General features: G+C 43.1%; 1 protein-coding gene across 1 annotated transcript; it reads right to left on the reverse strand.

Moving 5' to 3' along the window:
• Nucleotides 1-15,249: 15,249 nt before the first annotated feature.
• Nucleotides 15,250-15,996, reverse strand: LOC142456320 (protein SET-like). The gene has a single exon (XM_075557476.1). It carries the CDS (start codon nt 15,994-15,996, stop codon nt 15,250-15,252), a length of 747 nt encoding a protein of 248 aa, XP_075413591.1.
• Between the last annotated feature and the right edge of the window lie 2,956 nt (nt 15,997-18,952).

Raw genomic sequence — 18,952 nt, forward strand, 5'->3', positions numbered from 1 at the left:
CTGCAGCGGGGAAGAAACGACTCAGAAGAGAAGAGTAACATCGTTACACAACCTGGAGACCGGCATCAACGAACGTTACTGCATTTACACGCAGAGAGTGTTCAAGGTGTCTATGGTTTGCTATGTATATTCTCAACAACGAAATAACACTTAAAAAAGAATAAGAAAAATAAATCAAAGTGGGAAACAGCAACCCTGTTCTCTGGATAGGTCAAATAGGAAAACAAACAAAATCAGTACAGAGGCAGGCCATCTGGAAACACAATGAACGAATTGGCCTAATGAGGATAAAGGGCTCTGTACCCAACAGTGAGAAGAAAAGTATTTCTTTTTCTGAACCGTATGTGAAGTGGCAACAAAAATGATCCAGAAAGTCTGCCCACTCCGTTCGGTGCCTAGGATGATACAAAGTTCAATACAGTTCAAAGTTAACAGGGAAAAGAGCTTCCTGGGCCCCAGCTGCTCCTTTTCAGGCACCTTGGCCTCTTCCATCCTGGCAGGGCCAGCCCAGGGCTCGGGGCGCTTCACCTCCCTCGCCAGCCGGTCACTGGCTGAGGCCTAGGGGAGGCAGCCGGGCAGGACCCCGCATGAGAGGCGTATGGGCGTGCTCAGCTGCATGGGGCTCTGTCCCCACCGGTGCTCCGCAGCCCTGGGTGGCCCGAGCACAGAACAATGCGGCTGATGGTGGAGAATCCGGGGGACAGTCATCCTCAGCTTTCCCAGGTAGATTTAGTAGTCGGGTGAGTTCAGGGGCCCGCGAGGGAAGGCAGTGGACTAGCTAGGGAGCATCCCTGCTGCCCAAGCAGCCACCTGAGAGGTCAGCGGTCAGAGTCACCCACCGGCCAGCCCCCTCGTGGGCCCAGACTCCACTGGCCCTCTGAGGCTGTTTTGGGCCCTGGGCTGACTGGGTCCCTGCCTTCTACAACCTAACGGCTGAGAAAGCCTACAAGACCAGAGGCTCTGTCCCCTGCCCCGCAGTTGGAGGATAGGCGGTGTGCTGTCTGTAGTCCAGCAGCTTCGCACAGATTAGGGTGGCTGGTCAGAGTGGCAGACAGGGGAGCGAGGGAAGGGGAGGAAAAAGAAAAATAGGTAAATGAAAAATCCCCACACGTAGCCATAAATCACTCAGATTAACGACATCAACAGGGAAATTTAAAATAAGTAGGGCAGAATAATAGCAAGCATTATCAAATTTCATGGCGTGCTTCAAGTTGCTTACATATTTGTCTGAAATAGTTGTATCAAATGCCCTTATAAATATCAAGACACGCCCAGGTTGGAAGTGAAAGGCTGGTTGGAGTATCTGTTAGCATCGAGGTGAGAGGCAAGGAAGCCCATAGAGTTTAATCTGACTCTATGGTGGGAGAAGTGGCCACGAGCCAGGGACTATTTGGTGGCTCCAGGCATGGTGTTTTGTTTAGTTGGTTGGTTTTTCCAGTTACTTATGAATAAGCAACCAAACTATGGACAGCAACACATAGGGAACATGGAGGTGGAGGAAGGCATGCCTCCATAGTTTGGGATTTATACTTTCAGATATACAAGCCCTAAAGGTCTGCGGTCATAAAGAATTCATCTAGGAGAACACTCACACTGATACAAGGGAAACACTTGTGGGAAAATCCCACTATATTTTCATTCTATTTTCCCCACAAACTTTTTGAAACTCCCTCACACATGTAAGGATTTGAATAGTACAATAAGATTGAGCTAAATTCCGGCTTTTGTTCATTCAGTAAGTATTTAAAACTCGTTGCCATCGAGTCGATGTCAGCTTATATCCGCCCTGTGGGGCAGGGTAGAACTGTGAGTTTTTGAGATTGTACCTCTTTAAGGGAGTAAGGAAGCTTTGTCTGGGTCTCGGGGAGGAGACGAGCCAGTCAGGGTGCAGTATAGCACCGATAAAACATACAGCTTTCCTCTAGTTCTTTAATGCTTCTTCCCCCGACTATCATGATCCTGATTCTACCTTACAAATCTGGCTAGAGCAGAGTATGTACACTGGAACAGATAAGAGCTGGAAACACAGGGAATCCAGGGCAGATAAACCCCTCAGGACCAATATTGAGAGTAGCCATACCAGGAGGGGGAGGGGGAGGGGGAGGGAAGGGTAGAAAGGGGGAACCAATCACAATGATCTACATATAACTCCCTCCCAGAGGGATGGACAACAGAAAAGTGGGTGAAGGGAGACATCAGTCAGTATGAGACATGAAAAAATAATAATCATTTATAAATTATCAAGGGTTCATGAGGAAGGGAGGAAGGAGAAGGGAGGGGGAAAATGAGGAGCTGATACCAAGGGCTGAAGTAGAAAGCAAATGTTTTGAGAATGATGATGGCAACAAATGTACAAATGTGCTTGACACAATGGATGTTTGTATGGATTGTGATAAGAGTTGTACGAGCCCCCAATAAAAAAATTTTTTCAATAAAAGATTTTTTTTAAGAAAGAAAGCCTTGTCTTTCTCCTGGGGGAGAAACTGGTGGTTCAAACTGCTGAACTTGCAGTTAGGACCCCAACATGGAACCCCAACATGGAACTCCTGATAACTGTTTGCTGAACATCTCTCACATGCCATCCACAGTCCCAGGTACTGGAGAGAGAGCAGTAGGGGAAAAGCATGCATTTTAATGGTAAGTTCTAGCTCATTCCGCAAGACAAGAGTTTCTAGAGTTTAAATACTAGCAAGAGAAACCGAGAGCTGTCACTATTTGGAGTCATTCCAGCAGCATCAAGATGATTATGATCAACAAATTTAGCAATGTGGGTAGATACAGGATCATATGTTCCAAACACATAGGGGTCTATAGACCAGCAGTGACGATGAAAAAATAGAGAAAGAAAACAACTAATAACATGAATCTGGCAATGTCGCTGGGTACAAGTCCAAGATAAAGAAATTGCTACTAATTGGAAATAACAACTTGGAAAACATAATAGAAGGAGCATCTTGTTTCCAGGAGCATCTAACATTAAAGAATAACCTTCCCTTTCCTGAAAAAAAAAATCAATACTAAAGCTTAGAGGAGCAGAGCAAGGTCCACATGAAGAAGCAGCTCGGCTTAGGGGGTCAGGACCCAAGTGCTCTGCCGTGGATTGAACTGTGTTCTCCCAAACACATGGTAGACCCCTCGTTATGTTACTGAGGCGATAGGGTGTGTCTTAAAAGTGACCACTTTTGAGATACAAGAACAGGCTCCAGAGACAAGCATCCACGAATGGTGGAAGACAGGTGCCACGCGGAGATTGCCGTGGCACGCAGAGAAGAAGGCTGAAGCCAGGGCTTTTCCCAAGAGTCGACAGACAGAGATAGAGCAGAGTCCCTTAGAGCTGGTGGCTCGCATTCAGACTTCTAGATTGCTGACCTGTGAGAAAACATCTATCCATTCTGTAAAGCGAGCCGCATGTGGTCACTCCGTTACAGCAGCCCTGGAGTGAAGAGAGCGCCCATGAGGGGAGGCAGCCTGACCTGAGGAGCCAGAGCACGGTAGGGTGGGGGAGGGAGGGAGTCCCCGAAGAGGAATGACCTGGCCTGGGGGCACGAGAGGAGGTGTCCTGTGTGGAGGTGGACCTTTCTGCAAAGATGGCGTTTCAGAGGTATGGAAAGGCACCCATGACCGAGAGGCGTGTGTGAGGTGTGGAGCCTGACGGGTGAGGAGGGTATAGAGATGGGCAGGAGTGACAGCTGCAAAGAAGTTGGTTACACAAATAACCAACCACACTAAAAAACTCATTTGCCCCTCAGTTGATTCTAATTTTTGATAATACCACAGTGTGTGTGATATAATCTGTTGTCAATTTGAGAGGATTGCAAGTGAAGGGGTGGAGTCTAGCCTGTCAATCATTGCATAGTCAATGAGGCCTCTGCATGGGCATGGCCTTCCCCTGAGGATTCTGGGAATTCCGGTATTTTCTTCCTTGGAAGCTGGAGACTCTCTCTCTCTGTCTCTCTGTTCACTCCCTGAGAGACACTCTACTGACAAGACACATGGAGCTATGCTGATAGACCCCCATACCCTGGGAGCTGGAGAAGCCATGTGGAGACCCCTGCCAGCGCTGAGATGCTTACAACACCACTGGATCCACAGACTTTCTACCCATTGGCCTGTGATCATCCTGTGAATCTAAAGAGGACTTTGTAGATTGGTATCGGACCTATTGGCTAATATCGGACTTATGGACTTGATCTGGACTGGGATGGGATGTTTTCTTAATATTCAATTGCTCTTGTATATAAAGCTCTTTCCTATACACATCTGGGTGTTTATGAATGTGTTTCTCTAGTCCATCTGGACTAACAGTGGGTCAGAATAAAATTGTACTCTGTAGAGTTTCAATGACTGATTTGTCAGAAGTTGAAAAAAATATGGAAGCAAACTCAAAACAATCAAGAAGATCATCCTCACTGGTCTGATGGAGACGGGGAGAACCTCTGAGACTGGCCCTTAGACACTCTTCAAATGCAGAACTGAATTCACTCTTGTGCCCCAACTTATAGCCAAACAGCAGGCCTGTAGGGCGAACAATGCACACTCCTTAGAACAAGCAGCCAATCATACAGCATCAGAAGGGCAAAAGGTGCCAAGCAATAAAGCTCAGAAGGCATGTGGGCGTAGGAAAGAGGGGATGGCACTACTAAACACACAGGGAGGAAGCATGAGGGGAGCTGTTACACTATGGGAGTTACCATCAATGTCACACATCGAAATGTCTATGAGGTGTTGGGTGGGAAACCCATTTGCTTTTACCCAAACCACAATATAAAGCTGTTGTTTTTTTAAAGAAAGACAAAAGAAGTGGATCACCAGAACTTTCTTCTGCATAGTCTGTGGGTTGATTGGGGGGACGGGGGAAAGAGGAGTAATAATATAGATATATAATTTTTTTCAAAAGTCCAAACTCACAGCCATCAAGTCAATGCCAACTCATTGCAACCCTATAGGACAGAAATGCCTCTGTGGGTTTCTGGGACTGGAAATCTTTAAGGGAGTAGAAAGCCTCATCTTTCTCTCGCTGAGCAGCTGGTGGAGATGAACTGCTGACCTTGCATTCAGCAGCCTAACACGTGAACAATGCCACCATGCTCCTTTAATATTTCAAAGGCAAAGATAGCCACACTTCTCACTGACAGAGATGAGAACAACAAATATGAAAAGGGAGGAAGCTATTATATATTAATGGGTTGGGTTAGAATTGAAATCCAAATCATGTGAACTCACCTCTTTCCATTTAGATGGACACAGAAGTACAGATGTAAATGTATGTGCATATTTCGAAACATCTATTCCTTAGGTCTGTTCACTGTGAGGGTCTGAGAGGTGACACCTTTCAGCCACACACATACCTGTCATCCAGGGATGCAAGGGAGGTGAGGAACAGCTGCCAGAGAGCCGAGAGCAAGAGAGCTCCTATAGCTTATCTAAGACGCAGAGATATTTGGGCGCAAGTGACAAATGATAAGAAGAAGCAGGCAATCTGAATATCCTTGAACCTATTAAAGAGATGGAATTGCCGACAACCCCCCCCCCACCCGCCTTTACATGGACAGCTGTGCATGGGCTTGTACTAGAAAAAAAAAGATGTTTCCTTGTTTCTTCAGTAACTAGAAAAAGGAGAGCCGCTTACACTCCGTGTCAGTGGATGGAAGAGAACCAGACAGAAGATAAGAGATGAAATCAATAAGATGGAAAATAGACAAATGTGAGCGAAAATCAATGAAGCCAAAAGCTGGTTCTCTGAAAAGATCGATAAAATTGATAAACCTGTAGCTAGACTGATCAAGTAAAAGGGGGAGAAGACACAGTACCAATACATTTTGACTTAAGTTTGCTTTACTATGAAGGCGAAAACTAATATAATTCTAGAGTCTGATCTACAAAACAAGGAGTATCCAGAGATGTACAGCTTATACCTTTGTCCCTTCCACTCCATTTTCGTTCCTCTCCTATAAATCACTGTTTATTTTACGATTTTCTCCCCACTTTTTAAGCACAAGCCTATTGGCTGTATTTGTAGCATTGTTTTAAGGATTTTTTTCTTCTCATAAAGCAATTTAAGATTCCTGTGAATGGAGTCTTGCATACCCACTCCTCACTTCACAACATGCTCGTTTCCAAAGACCAGGTGGTCATGTGACCATCAGCATTTTGCAAAAATCAGTGTTATTCAAAAACAGCAGGTGACCACAACAGATCACAGAGTGAAGGACAATTACATCATCACCCGACCGCCACACCTGCGAGCATCTTGGCCCAACCAAGTTGACACTGAACCGTCACAACCTTGGTACTTGTTATTGCCAGACACGCTCACATGCAAGATAGTCCAGTAGCAGATGTTTCATGGTTGTCCTAAATGTGAAATGTCAGATAACAAGGTAGCCAAGAAATGAGGAGTCGGTGTCGTTCATACTATCAGTACATTAAAAACCATTAGTGTGCTCAAAACTTAAGCAAAATCACAAAACCAATTTCCATCCTTGTAGATTCAAACTAACAGTCACGCTGTAAGACAGAGTAGAATTCTGTTACCTGAGGCTGCAATCTTTTTTTTTCCCAACTGTTTTATTAGCACGTTAGCCACATGTCATACAATTAAATAATTCAATCTTTATCCAGAAGAGTTGTACAATTGTCACCACTTACATTCTAGCACATTTTCTTTTGTACAGATTGTTATTCATGTAATTTTTTTCTAATTGTGGCAAAAATATATATAACAAAGCATTCTCCAATTCCACAACTTTCGCTTGTGTATGCAGTGCCGGCGACTGTACTTTTCATGTTGTTCAGCCATTCTTGGGACCCTTTTCCAAACTGTTCTACCACCATTGGCAGTCATTCTTTCCCTTCATCCATGGTAATAATTGGTCAAGTTTTTTTTAAGTGGTTTTCTTGGTATAGTGTTCACATATCATACACTTCCATGGTTCAATCACTTTTCAAATGAGCTATGTAGCCAATCAGTTCTAGTGCTCCCTCCCAGCCACTGCATCCATTGTTTGCTCCTCAAATCCTCTCCCCTTCCCTGCCTCTCACCGATGCCCCACTTCCCGGATAAACCAGTGTATCAGGTATTGTCTCCATGCATCTACTCCTTCTGTGCGCCACAAACTGGGAAACCCAACAGAAACAATAAAAAACAAAATAAGATAATAATAACAAATAAAGTTAAAAATACAAGTAAAGAGTAAGAAAGAAAAGACCACCATCAATATGTTAAAAACCAGTGAAGACATTTTGGTCGTGACACTAGCAAGAAATACGTGGGCCCAGATTGAATTCAAGTTGGGTCAATGGGGAGGTCAACTGAACAGGTGATAGGTGATGCCGTGTTTGATCCACACAGTCAAGTTCACAATAACCTCGGATAGTAAAGGTGTTCGAGGACCTTGACTGTGGCAAGAAGGGATCTGCCACAGGCTTAATCTAATTAGATGCTCTGCAGATGGATTTTGGGTTTCCACTGTCCTCCATCGCCTTCTACAATTTTAAAAATCATTTTATTGGGGGCTTGTACAACTCTTATCACAATCCATACATCCATACATTGTGTCAGGCACATTTGTACATTTGTTGCCATCATCATTCTCTAAACATTTTCTTTCTACTTGAGCCCTTGGTATCAGCTACTCATTTTTTCTCCTCCCTCCCACACAGTCCCTCCCTCACTCTTGATAATTTATAAATTATTATAATTTTTCATGTCTTACACTGTCTTATGTCTCCCTTCACCCACTTTTCTGTTGCCTGTCCCCAAAGGAAGGGGTTATATATAGATCTTTGTGATCGGTACCCCCTTTCTCCCCCAACTTCCCCTTAGCCTCCTGGTATCGCTACTCTCATTATTATCCCTGAGGGGTTTATCTGTCCTGGATTCTCTGTGTTTCCAGCTCCTATCTGTAACAGTGTACATCCTCTTGTCTAGCTGGATTTGTAAGCTAGAATTGGGGTCATGATAGTGGGGGGGGTATTAAAGAACTAGAGGAAAGTTGTATGTTTCATTGTTGCTATACTGCACCCTGACTGGCTCATCTCCTCCTCACGACCCTTCAGTGAGGGGGTGTCCAGCTGCCTACAGATGGGCTTTGTCTCCAGGCCTCACCACCCCTCATTCACAATAATATGATTCTTTTGTGAGGCTGTAATCTCTATTGACGTAGACTACCACACGTTTCTCCCATGGAGTAATGAATGGGTTAGAGCTCTTCAAACACAGGCAAGACTTGATGACATAGATCAATGCCTGTGTTACAGTCAATAAATATCTTTAGAGCATATCTGAGGCATGTTCCCTGACTGTAACCCTTTGCCAATAGACAAGCCATCTGACCAGCTGAACTAGACATCTGTGCTAAATATGTCCCCTTTATTCTCAATGTGTACAGTCTTATTTTGCATCCCCAAGGTCCGAATGTCCCAAGTGACCATTTTGCCAGTAGAGGTGGGCCCGCCGTCCCCGCCTGCACACACAGCATGCTGCCTTGGAGCGCGGGAACCTTCGAAAGCCTCGTGTTTCCAGCGTCCAAATTGGTTACCCCTTTTCTTTTATAAAATGATGAGCCTTAACTTAAAATCAGGATTACAAGTATAATCACCTATTTGTTTTCTCCTAAAATAAAATACAATAGCTTCACTGAGGATACGAACAGTGACTACATAATGAGATTTAATATTATTGTTGTCCTCGGTTGCCAGATGGTGACTGCCTCCCCTGGAGCTGGGTTTACTTGCTATAATTCCGGATTCTGCTGTGGACACATAAACACTGTAGGGTCTGATGCAATTGTTTAAGTTTGCTTTCAAATCAAAGATGATAGTGCTTTAATAGCTTCCCATTGATACTGGCTAGAAGCTTCCAGTTACTTGTCCTGACTTGACAGACAGGGTTAGTTACTGAAGATAAGAGAATCTTCGTTTAGGAGATGGGTAGGAAGCAAGAGTCCTCATATCCAGGCCTCGGTGTTTTGATGAGTCATTCTCTGGTCAGGGCTGATTACCTGACAAGGGTCATAATACTCTTTGGAGCTATTGTTAGACAGAGAAACTCTATTTTCCTTTACTGTTTATAAGAGTGAACTTTATGCACTAGCTGAGAGGAATTACTGAAAGCTGAAGGAAGGTCGAACATGATGGTGGGACAAGAGGAAATTAAAAGGAAATAGAGGAAAGAACTAGGAGACAAAGGACATTTATAGAGGTATAAATATAGGCACATACATATGTAAATATATATTAATATAGGGATATAAGCTTATGTACATCTATTTATATGTTAAGCATTAAAGTAGCAGACAAACATTGGGCCTCTACTCAAGTCCTTCCTCAAAACAAGAATGATTTGTTCTAATAACCTGGCATTCTGTGATGCTCCCCTTCCTAACACAATTGCTGAAGACAAAATGGACCCATAAGCAAATGTGGTGAAGAAAGCTGATGGTACCCGGCTATTAAAAAATATAGCATCTGGGGTCTTAAAGGCTTGAAGATAAACAAGTGGCCATCTTGGTGGAAAGCAACAAAGCCCACATGGAAGAAGCACACCAGCCTGTGTGATCAGGAGGTGTCAATGGGATCAGGTATCAGAAGACCCAGAACAAATAATCATATCATTGCGAATGGGATGGGGGTTGGGGGCAGAGGAGAGACCCAACGCCTATCTGTAGAAAACTGGATATCCCCTCACAGAAAGGTCACAAGGAAGGAACGAGCCAGCTAGGGTGCAGTATAGCATTGACGAAACACACAACATTCTTCTAATTCTTTAATGCTTTCTCCCCACCCCCTCCCCCCACTATCATGACCCCACTTCTACCTTACAAATCTGGCTAGATCAGAGCATGTACACTGGTATAGATAAGAGCTCTTGACACATGGAATCCAGGACAGATAAACCCCTCAGGGACAGTAATGGGAGTAGCAATGCCATGAGGCTAGGGGGAAGGTGGTGGGAGAAAGGAGGAAGTGATCACAATGATCGACATATTAATCCCCTACCCCCTACCAGGGGGATGAACAACAGAAATATGAGTGAAGGGAGACAGCAGATGATGTAAGATATGAAAAAAATAATTTATAATTTATCAAGGGTTCATGAGGGAGGGGGGGAAATGAGGAGCCGATACCAAGGACTCAAGTAGAAGGAAAATGTTTTGAGAAGAATGACAACAAATGTACAAATGTGCTTGACACAATGGATGAATGGTTTTAAGAGCTGTAAGAGCCCCCAATAAAATGATTATTTTAAAAGAGAAAGAGTGAACCTTATATGTAGCTTTTTCTTCCTTCTGAACCATAGGGCTATTTTTGTTTTACTTATTTTTAATCTTAATCTATATCTTAGCTTCCCAAACATTTCATTTTCTCCCCCTTTCTCTTTCCAGGAAAAAAAGAGAAAATTACTCAGCATCCCTGGCAATTAAAAACTTTTAGACTGTAGCCCACAATCGAGAGTAAAGTGTAGGTATCTGTTTTTGCTGTCCCCCTGATTGTCCCCCCCCCAGGGGGCGGTCTGGCCCACTTTGGGAAACACTGATCTACAGTCTTGACTGTAAGTAGACAATCATGGCGAAAAATTCAAATGACCCATTGCAGTGGGTACAAGACCTCTTTAGCGTATTGAAGAGCAGAGAGGTGACTTTGAGGACCAAGGTGCACCGGCCCAAGCCTTGCTATTTTTAATGGTCTCATATGCATGTGAAAGTTGGACATTGAGTAGGGAAGGCTACAGAAGGATCCGTGTTGGTGAAGAATATTGGAAGTACCATGGACTGCCAAAAGAATCAACAACGCTGCCTTGGAAGAAGTACAGCCAGAATGCTCCTCAGAAGCAAGCGTGGCAAGGCTTTGCCTCATGTACTCTGGCCACGATATCAGGAGAGACTAGTCACTGGGAAAAGGTCATCATGCTTGGTAGAGTAGAAGGATAGTTAAAAAGAGGAAGCCTCTCAGCAAGACAGAATGACTTGGTGGCTGCAGCAATGGGCTCAAATATGACAACACTTTTGAAGGTGGCACAGGATCAGGCAGTATTTCCTTCGGTGGTGCACAGGATTGCTATGAGTTGCAGCTGGCTTGATGCACGGAACAACCACACACAACCGACATCCAAACTTGTTACCAGTGATTAGGAAGGACTCCTAGAGACCCTCCGGGACAGAGCAGAGCTGCCCTATCTATAGGGTGTCCAAGGCTGTAAGCATTACAGAAGCAGACTGCCGCATCTTTTCCCCACAGGGAGGTTCGAACTGTTGACCTTTTGACTAGCAGCTTAGCTCTTAACCACGACGCTACCAAGGCTACTTAATCACACGCATAAAACATAGTACATTAAACGTTGCAAAAGAATGTGGTTTGTGACCAAAATTTTTAATGCCTAATTCAAGAAAGTGGAAAAGATAAAAAAAAAACAAAAACCAAAGTAATGCTATAGCCCAAGAAATTAAATTAAAGCTCTTACTTAGAGATTTTTAAACTTTAATTTGAAAACAGAATTAACCTTATATGGAGATATTGTAAGCTCAACCGAGAACGTATTATTTTATTGGCAGCTAGGGTGGTACAGGTATGGAGGCAGGCATATCCGATTGCCGCAAGGAAGGGGTCAGCCAAGCCTCTCTGGTGCATCCTGCATTCCCTACTCCAGTGAATCTTCCCTACATCTCTGCTGGGTTCAGTAGTTCCTACACGGAGCTCACAGGCAATACTCACCAATAAGGGGTTACTACAAATCAGGATTGGCAAACAGTAAGGATATAGTCACTGGTCTTCTCAGCCAACAGCCAAGTCTCTCTCCATTCTCAGTGTCTCGGTCACATGGTCTCTTGGCCTTTGCCTTCTTTTCCAGGAAGTCAGCCCACTTGTCACTCGGTCCCACAGTTCCGTAGCTTGGAACTGGTAAGGAGCTCCGCGTTGCTCCTGGGAGTCTCTGTACCACAGTCTGGATGCATCTGGTCTCAGCAGCCTCCACCTCTTCAGACAGGGATCTTGAGGGCGCTCTTCCAAGGTCTTCAGGCTTTGTCTCTCTGTTGCTGCTTCAAAGAAGGCTCCTCCTTACAGCCAGGGGGATGGCAGTAAACACTGACCAGTCCTCTCCGCCAGTGCCACACACCCCCTACGCACAGAGTCCCACCCCATCAACCCGGGGGGAGCCACAAGGCTTGAGTAGAAGAAGCATATTGAGAAATCTCACTCCACCACAGCTAGCAACATATTGAAGGAGCTTTAGTACCAGTGTTGGGTGTTAGATTACTAACTACACGGTCAGTTATTCAAACCCAACGATCAATCCTCAGGAGAAAGAAGAGACCATCTGTTCCAGTAAAAATGGAATCTCCATAAAGATGGAGAACCCTCTACAGCAGTGGTTCTCAACCTGTGGGTCGTGACCCCTTTGGGGGGGTTGAATAATGCTTTCACAGGGTCGCTATGGGAAAACACATAAAACATTTCACAATATGGAATTTCATTTTGTGATTAATCACTATGCTTTAATTATGTTTAAATATGTTCAATTTTTAACAATGAAAATACACCCTGCCTAGTCATAATAGTAGCAAAATGACAGTGATGAAGTAGCAACGAACATAATGTTATGGTTGGGGGTCAGCACACCCTGAGGAACTGTATGACAGGGTCGCGGCAGTAGGAAGGCTGAGAACCACTACTCTGCAGGGTTCCTGTATGATTGGAATCAACTCGTTCCCAGTAGGTTTGTTTGCTTGGTTGGTTTCGGGGTAACAGTGAGGGCGGTGGTAGAATTCTCATCTTCCGTGCAGGAAACGTAAGTTTGATTTCCGGTCAAAATACCTTAAGTGCATCCGTTTCCCATCTGTTAGCGAAGCTATCATACTGAACAGGTTTAAATGGAGTTTACCCAGTCTGATTAGGAAGAAAGGTCTCGTGATCCACCTCTAACGAGCAGCCGATAAAAACCCTGTGTGTGGTCCACTCCAAAACCCATGATGGGAACAGAGCAGGCGCTGCTGCCTTCAGCCCTGTTGTGTATGGCGGTGTCAAGGGCCAAGGCCAGCCCATGGCAGCTATCAATGACCCCACATTGGGCTCTCGGAGGAACCAGTGTGTGTTAGTTTGAGGCGCCTCGGGGGTCAACACCGTTGCAGCAGAATACCGGATCTTTTCTAAAGAAAGGGAGTCGATCTATCCTTAGAGACACATGAGGGAAGATACCGATTGGGAGATGTTTTCCATGAGTAATAAAGCTGGGGACATAAGGGAAAAACACATTTGAGGAAGAGGCAAAACTCTTCTTTTGACTTTAGGCTTTACAGCTAAATAGAGACCCGTTTTTGTTTTCTTTTTAATTAATGAATACATTTAATTTACCTATATAACATCACTTACCTTTTCTTGAATTCCATATATCCTATTAAAACTAGTAATATTTTACATTTCAGTTTGTTTTTGTCCAAAGTGTAAGATTATAAAAAATAAGTTCATAAAATGAATGTTGAAAAAGAGTTAATATTACTGTCAAAAATAATTAAAGAAAAAGTACACTTTTAAAAGCTCTACTACCTAGAGGGTTTAAGTGGAACTTTTCTATGAACCTAGAAGATTTCCAATGGAATTTGTTTTAGAGGAGTCAATTTATTATAAACATAATTAAAACACAATTATACAATTTAAAACTCCCGGACCTTGAGCCGGGTTGATAGCTGGCGGGCTCGGCCTGGTGGCCCCGGGTGCTGCGCGCCCAGGTCCACTCCGCGCGGAGCATCTCCAGACCATGGAATGCGTCCTTGCGCTCACCTTCCTTCTTCCTGTGTTTCTTCCTGCGGTCCAGCTGTGTCCTGTCGCACCTGTAGAACTTCAAGAAGCAGGAGTGAGGGGCCGGCCCTGACCCCAACCTGTCTGATCATGTTTCCTGCATTCCTGGACCGTGTCCTTCCGTTGTGGCGATCATGTCTGCAACCGTGACCACCCCGTGATCCCTGGAGGACCACATGCATCAGCTTGCAAGGCTCCACTCAGGGCCCTACCTCGTAACAATAAAGGCGACCGAAACCTTTAAACAAACAAACAAAAAATAATTTAAAAAATAAAATAATTTAAACCTATGCATATTATAAATATTTATACATATTACATACACATTCGAAAAAATATAAAAATACTATAAAAGACAGTTAAAACACTTCAAAATTTTGCATTTTGTTGAAATTGCAAAATCATCTCATTTTAAAGGAATTAATGGTAACAGAAAATAAATATTAAAAAAATAACATTGACCAGTGAATTTTTTTAATTTCAAGTAGATTCCCAAAGTATTGCTTAATTTCCCACTTTTACAAAAAAAATTTTGTGTACACATTTAGTTTTATTGTAACAAAGCAACTTGTACACTTTTAACGTTAAAGACAGCATCTTTCCTTTCCAGTGAAACAAAAGAAAAATTTTAAATAAACAGGAACAAAATTACAATAGAGAATGTCAATTCCAAAGAAGATCCTACAGGGTCTACTGATTCTCCCATCGAGTGGCAGGGCTCAAGTCATCATTAGGAGAGCATTTTATTTTAAAAGTGTCATCTTAAACTGCAAGGCTATCCGTTAAACATCACAATTAAGCATGCCAAAGGAGAAGCCCATGTTTTCAAAATGCCACTTAACCCACCCAAACATCTCAAACCCACCCTTTGCTGACCTTCTATAACCCCCTTTTTTAAAGTTGTTTTTCCTTTTTTTTTAAACAAGAGAAGTAGACAGATATATGTTGGTAAATGCTAACTGTCCATATTCACATAGAGACACAGTGTAATCTCTGAGCCCAATGTACAGAGGAAGGAGGAAAGAAGCTACAGGGGCCGAGCACCCTCCAGCTGCCAGCAGGGCCAAGGGAGCAGAGGGTTTTGTTTTCCCACAGAGCACGGTGGTGTGTTGATTCCATAGTTTTTGTTGAGACAGGAAGGGACAAAAATTAATTTGAACACAAGGGGGTAGAGGTTCTTTTCCACTGTATTCTGCACAAGGCATTATTCCCTCCACCCCCAAATAAGTTGAGAACCATGGTGTAGAGAAAAGAGACCTCAAGAACAGGGTGATTGAGCACAAGAGGAAGAAAACAAAAACAAAAAAAGACTGCAACTTGCTCCCAGGGATTGAAGAAAATTAAAAAGGTTGGAATCCATTAGTGTTCTGTTAGTCATCCTCTCCTCCATCCTCCTCTCCTTCCTCTCCCTTGTCATCATCTTCATCTTCTTCCCCTTCGTCTTCATCCCCTTCTTCATCAATATCTTCTAAACCCTTCTTCTTCTTCTTCTTCTTCATCTTCTTCACCTTCACTTTCCTCATCATCCATATCAGGAACCAAATAGTGCTGTAATGGATTTGGCCAGATATCATCTTTGATGACCTCTCCTAATTCATCGGCGCCGGCATCAGACTGGTCGGTAAACCAGGTAAAGACACTCTCAGGTCCGTCATGCTGCCCCTTCCTGCTAGCTTTGTTCTGTGTTTGACTGGAATGTTTCGTCAAGTCCTTTCCAGATTTCCATTTGATTTCAGTTGATTTTGAAGATGGATCACCACTATCATTCAGATGAAATTCTTTGGAGAGAACTTTATTTTCAAAGTAAGGATTTTCATCAAAATAAAAATCTATTTTGTAACCTGATTTAATATCTTCAAATTCTGTCACTTCAGCTCTGGTCAAATAATGCAGAGCCTCTTCATCCTCAAGCAATGCAGACACATGCGCATGGTTGACAAATGTTGTTACCCCAAAATTTGGGATTTTGGCGATCAATTCTGACCTCTTCTGAAAGAATGGTTGGCAGAGTTTGTTATATTTCTGTTCTGCTTTCAAAATCTCCTCACTGGCTTGTTCATTAAGTCTGTCTATTTCATTTTGTACCTCATCAATATGTTCAATTGCTTCCAGCTGTTCTTTTTCTTCCTTGGGGGGGGCCGGGGTCTCCTGCACCTTAGGCTTCTTCATTTGCGGCAGGCTTGAAGACTGGCGGTTAGGGGCCATGCTGCTTGCTGTCTGCCAGCAGAGCCCAAGGAACGTGCCAAAGAGCCGCTGGCCTCCCGTGGAAACTGCCACAAAATTGCCAACACTTGTCTGTCAGTTTGTTGATGTTTGCTGTGATTCTAAAAGCTACGTCATTGGTATTTCAAATGCCAGGAGGGTCACCCAACGTGAACAGGTTTCTGAAGTTTCCAGACTAAGAACAGACAAGGAAGAAGTCTCCACTTCGGTGGAAGAAGCCGCTGAAATTCTATGCATAACATTGAAGCATTGTCAGATACTGAAAGCTTAAACCAGTGATTCTCAAACTTCCCAATGCCAGGACCCTTTAATACAGTTCCTCATATTGTGGTGACCCCCAACCATAAAATTGTTTTGTTGCTACTTCATACTGTCATTTTGCTACTATTATGAATCATAATGTAAATATCTGATATTCAGGATGTATTTTCATTGCTACAAATTGAACATAATTAAAGAATAGTGGTTAATCACAAAACAATATGTTATTATATATTGTGAAATATTTATTTCTAATGACAAATAAATGAAATTTTGTCTTGAAGCACGGTGTAGCATGGGTAAGTCTTCATGCCTGGTACTCGTATGTGGGTGGATCTGCATGGGGGCAGACCCAGCTGGAGAGGGATAGAGGAGCGGTGTCTCAGTTCCTAAGACCATCAGAAATATGTGTTTTCTGTTGGTGTCAGGCGATCCCTGTGAAAGAGACGTTCGACCCCCCCAAAGGGGTCGTGACTCACAGGTTAAGAACTGCTGGCTTGAACAAAGGAAGCAGCATACTATCAGAGATAGTGCCAGACTATGGGCCCCTCAGGTCTTGAGGACAAGCAAAATGTGATTGAAGAAGAGCTGATTTCTTGGGGTGTAGACCATGGTGATGTGAATCTGGTAAAGTCTGTGGGGGTGGAGCCTATGGGATCTTCGTTTGCTGATAGGGTACAACTCAAGGTGAGGAGCAACAGATGCCAAAATCTTCTACTGATCAGGGATGTGTGAAGTAGGAATTTAGGGAAATGGAAATGGTCAAAAATGAAATGAAATTCATAAAGAGCAATACCCTAGACATTAATGAGCTGAAATGGACTGGTATTGGCCATTTTGAATTTGAAAATCATGTGATCTACTGTGACAGGAATAACACAATCAAGAGGAATGGTATGGCATTCTTTGTCAGAAAGGATCTTGTTAAATCCATCATGAAGTACAATGCTCTCTGTGATAGGATTCTATCTGTCTCCAGGTAAATCCAATCAATACCATCAGATTTATGCACCAACCACAAAAGTTAGTGATGAAGAAACTTAAGAATTCTACCAACTTCCTCAGACTGAAATTGATCAAACAGGGAATCAAGATGCACTGATTGGAATGCATCTTGGTGCATTGGTGGTTGGAATGTAAACGTTCGATACAAAGAGGAAAGAACAGTCGTTGGAAAATATGGATTTGGTAATAGAAATTAAGCTGAAGATCACATGATAGGCTTTTGCAAAACCAACAACTTGTTCATAGCTACCTTTTTCAACAACACAAAAGTTGACTATAACATGGAATTCCCCAGAGGAGATACACATAAATCAAAATAACTATATCTGTGGGAAGACACTATGGAGAAAAATTCAGCAGCTAGAACCAGGTCATGAGCTGACTGTGGAATAGACCACAAATTGCTCATATGTAAGTTCAGGTAGAAGTTGAAGAAAATTAAAACAAATCTATGAGAGCCAAAATATGACCTCAGTTCCTCTCTCATCTGACATTCCAGACCATCTCAAGAACAGATCTGATGCATTGAATAGAAGACCTAATGAACGGTGAGAGGACATCAAGACCATCATTCGTGAAGAAAGTGAATCATTAAAAAGACAGGAAAGAAAGATCAAAGTGGACATCAAAAGCAACTCTGAAATATACTCTTAATCATAGAATAGCTAAAGCAAATAGAAGAAAGGATAAAGTCAAAGAGCTGAATAGAAAATTTCAAAGAGCAGCTTGAGAAAAAAAATATTATAATGAAATGTTCAATGAAGACTCAGCATGATAGTGGGACAAGAGGAAAGTCAAAGGAAATAGAGGAAAGAGCTAGGAGGCAAAGGGCATATATAGAGGTCTAAATAAAGACATTTACATATGCAAATATATTTATATATGAGGATGGGGAAATAGACCTATGAGTCTATATTTATAGGTTTAGTATTAAGGTAGCAGAAGGACATTGGGCCTCCACTCAAGTACTCCCTCAATGCAAGAATACTTTCTTCTATTAAATTGGCATTCTATGGTGCTCACCTTCCTGACACAACCACTGAAGACAAAGCGGGTGAATAAGCAAATGAAGAAAGCTGATGGTGCCCAGCTATCAAAAGATATAGCGTCTGGGGTCTTAAAGGCTTGAAGGTAAACAAGTGGCCATCTAGCTCAGAAGCAACAAAGCCCACATGGAAGAAGCACACCAGCCTGTGTGATCACATGGTGTTGAAGGGATGAGGTATCAGGCATCAAAGAACAAAAAAATCATATCATTGTTTGGTTACCTCCACGATATGATCACTGAAGACAAATGGGTGCATAAGCAAATGTGGCGAAGAAAGCTGATGGTGCCCAGCTATCAAAAGATATAGCGTCTTGTGTCTTAAAGGCTTGAAGGTAAACAAGTGGCCATCTAGCTCAGAAGCAGCAAAGCCCTCATGGAAGAAGCACACCAGCCTGTGTGATCATGAGGTGTCGAAGGGATCAGGTATCAGGCATCATCAGAACAAAAATCTTATCATAGTGAATGAGGTGGGGAGTGTGAAGTGGCCACTGGACATCCCCTTACAGAAGTGTCTCAGGGAGATGAGCCAGTCAGGGTGCGATGTAGCAACGATGAAACATACAATTTTCCTCTAGTTCCTAAATGCTTCTTCCTCCCTCACTATCATGATCCCAATTCTACCTT

This window comes from Tenrec ecaudatus, chromosome 9 (genome assembly GCF_050624435.1).
Source record: "Tenrec ecaudatus isolate mTenEca1 chromosome 9, mTenEca1.hap1, whole genome shotgun sequence".
NCBI classification, from domain to species: domain Eukaryota; kingdom Metazoa; phylum Chordata; class Mammalia; order Afrosoricida; family Tenrecidae; genus Tenrec; species Tenrec ecaudatus.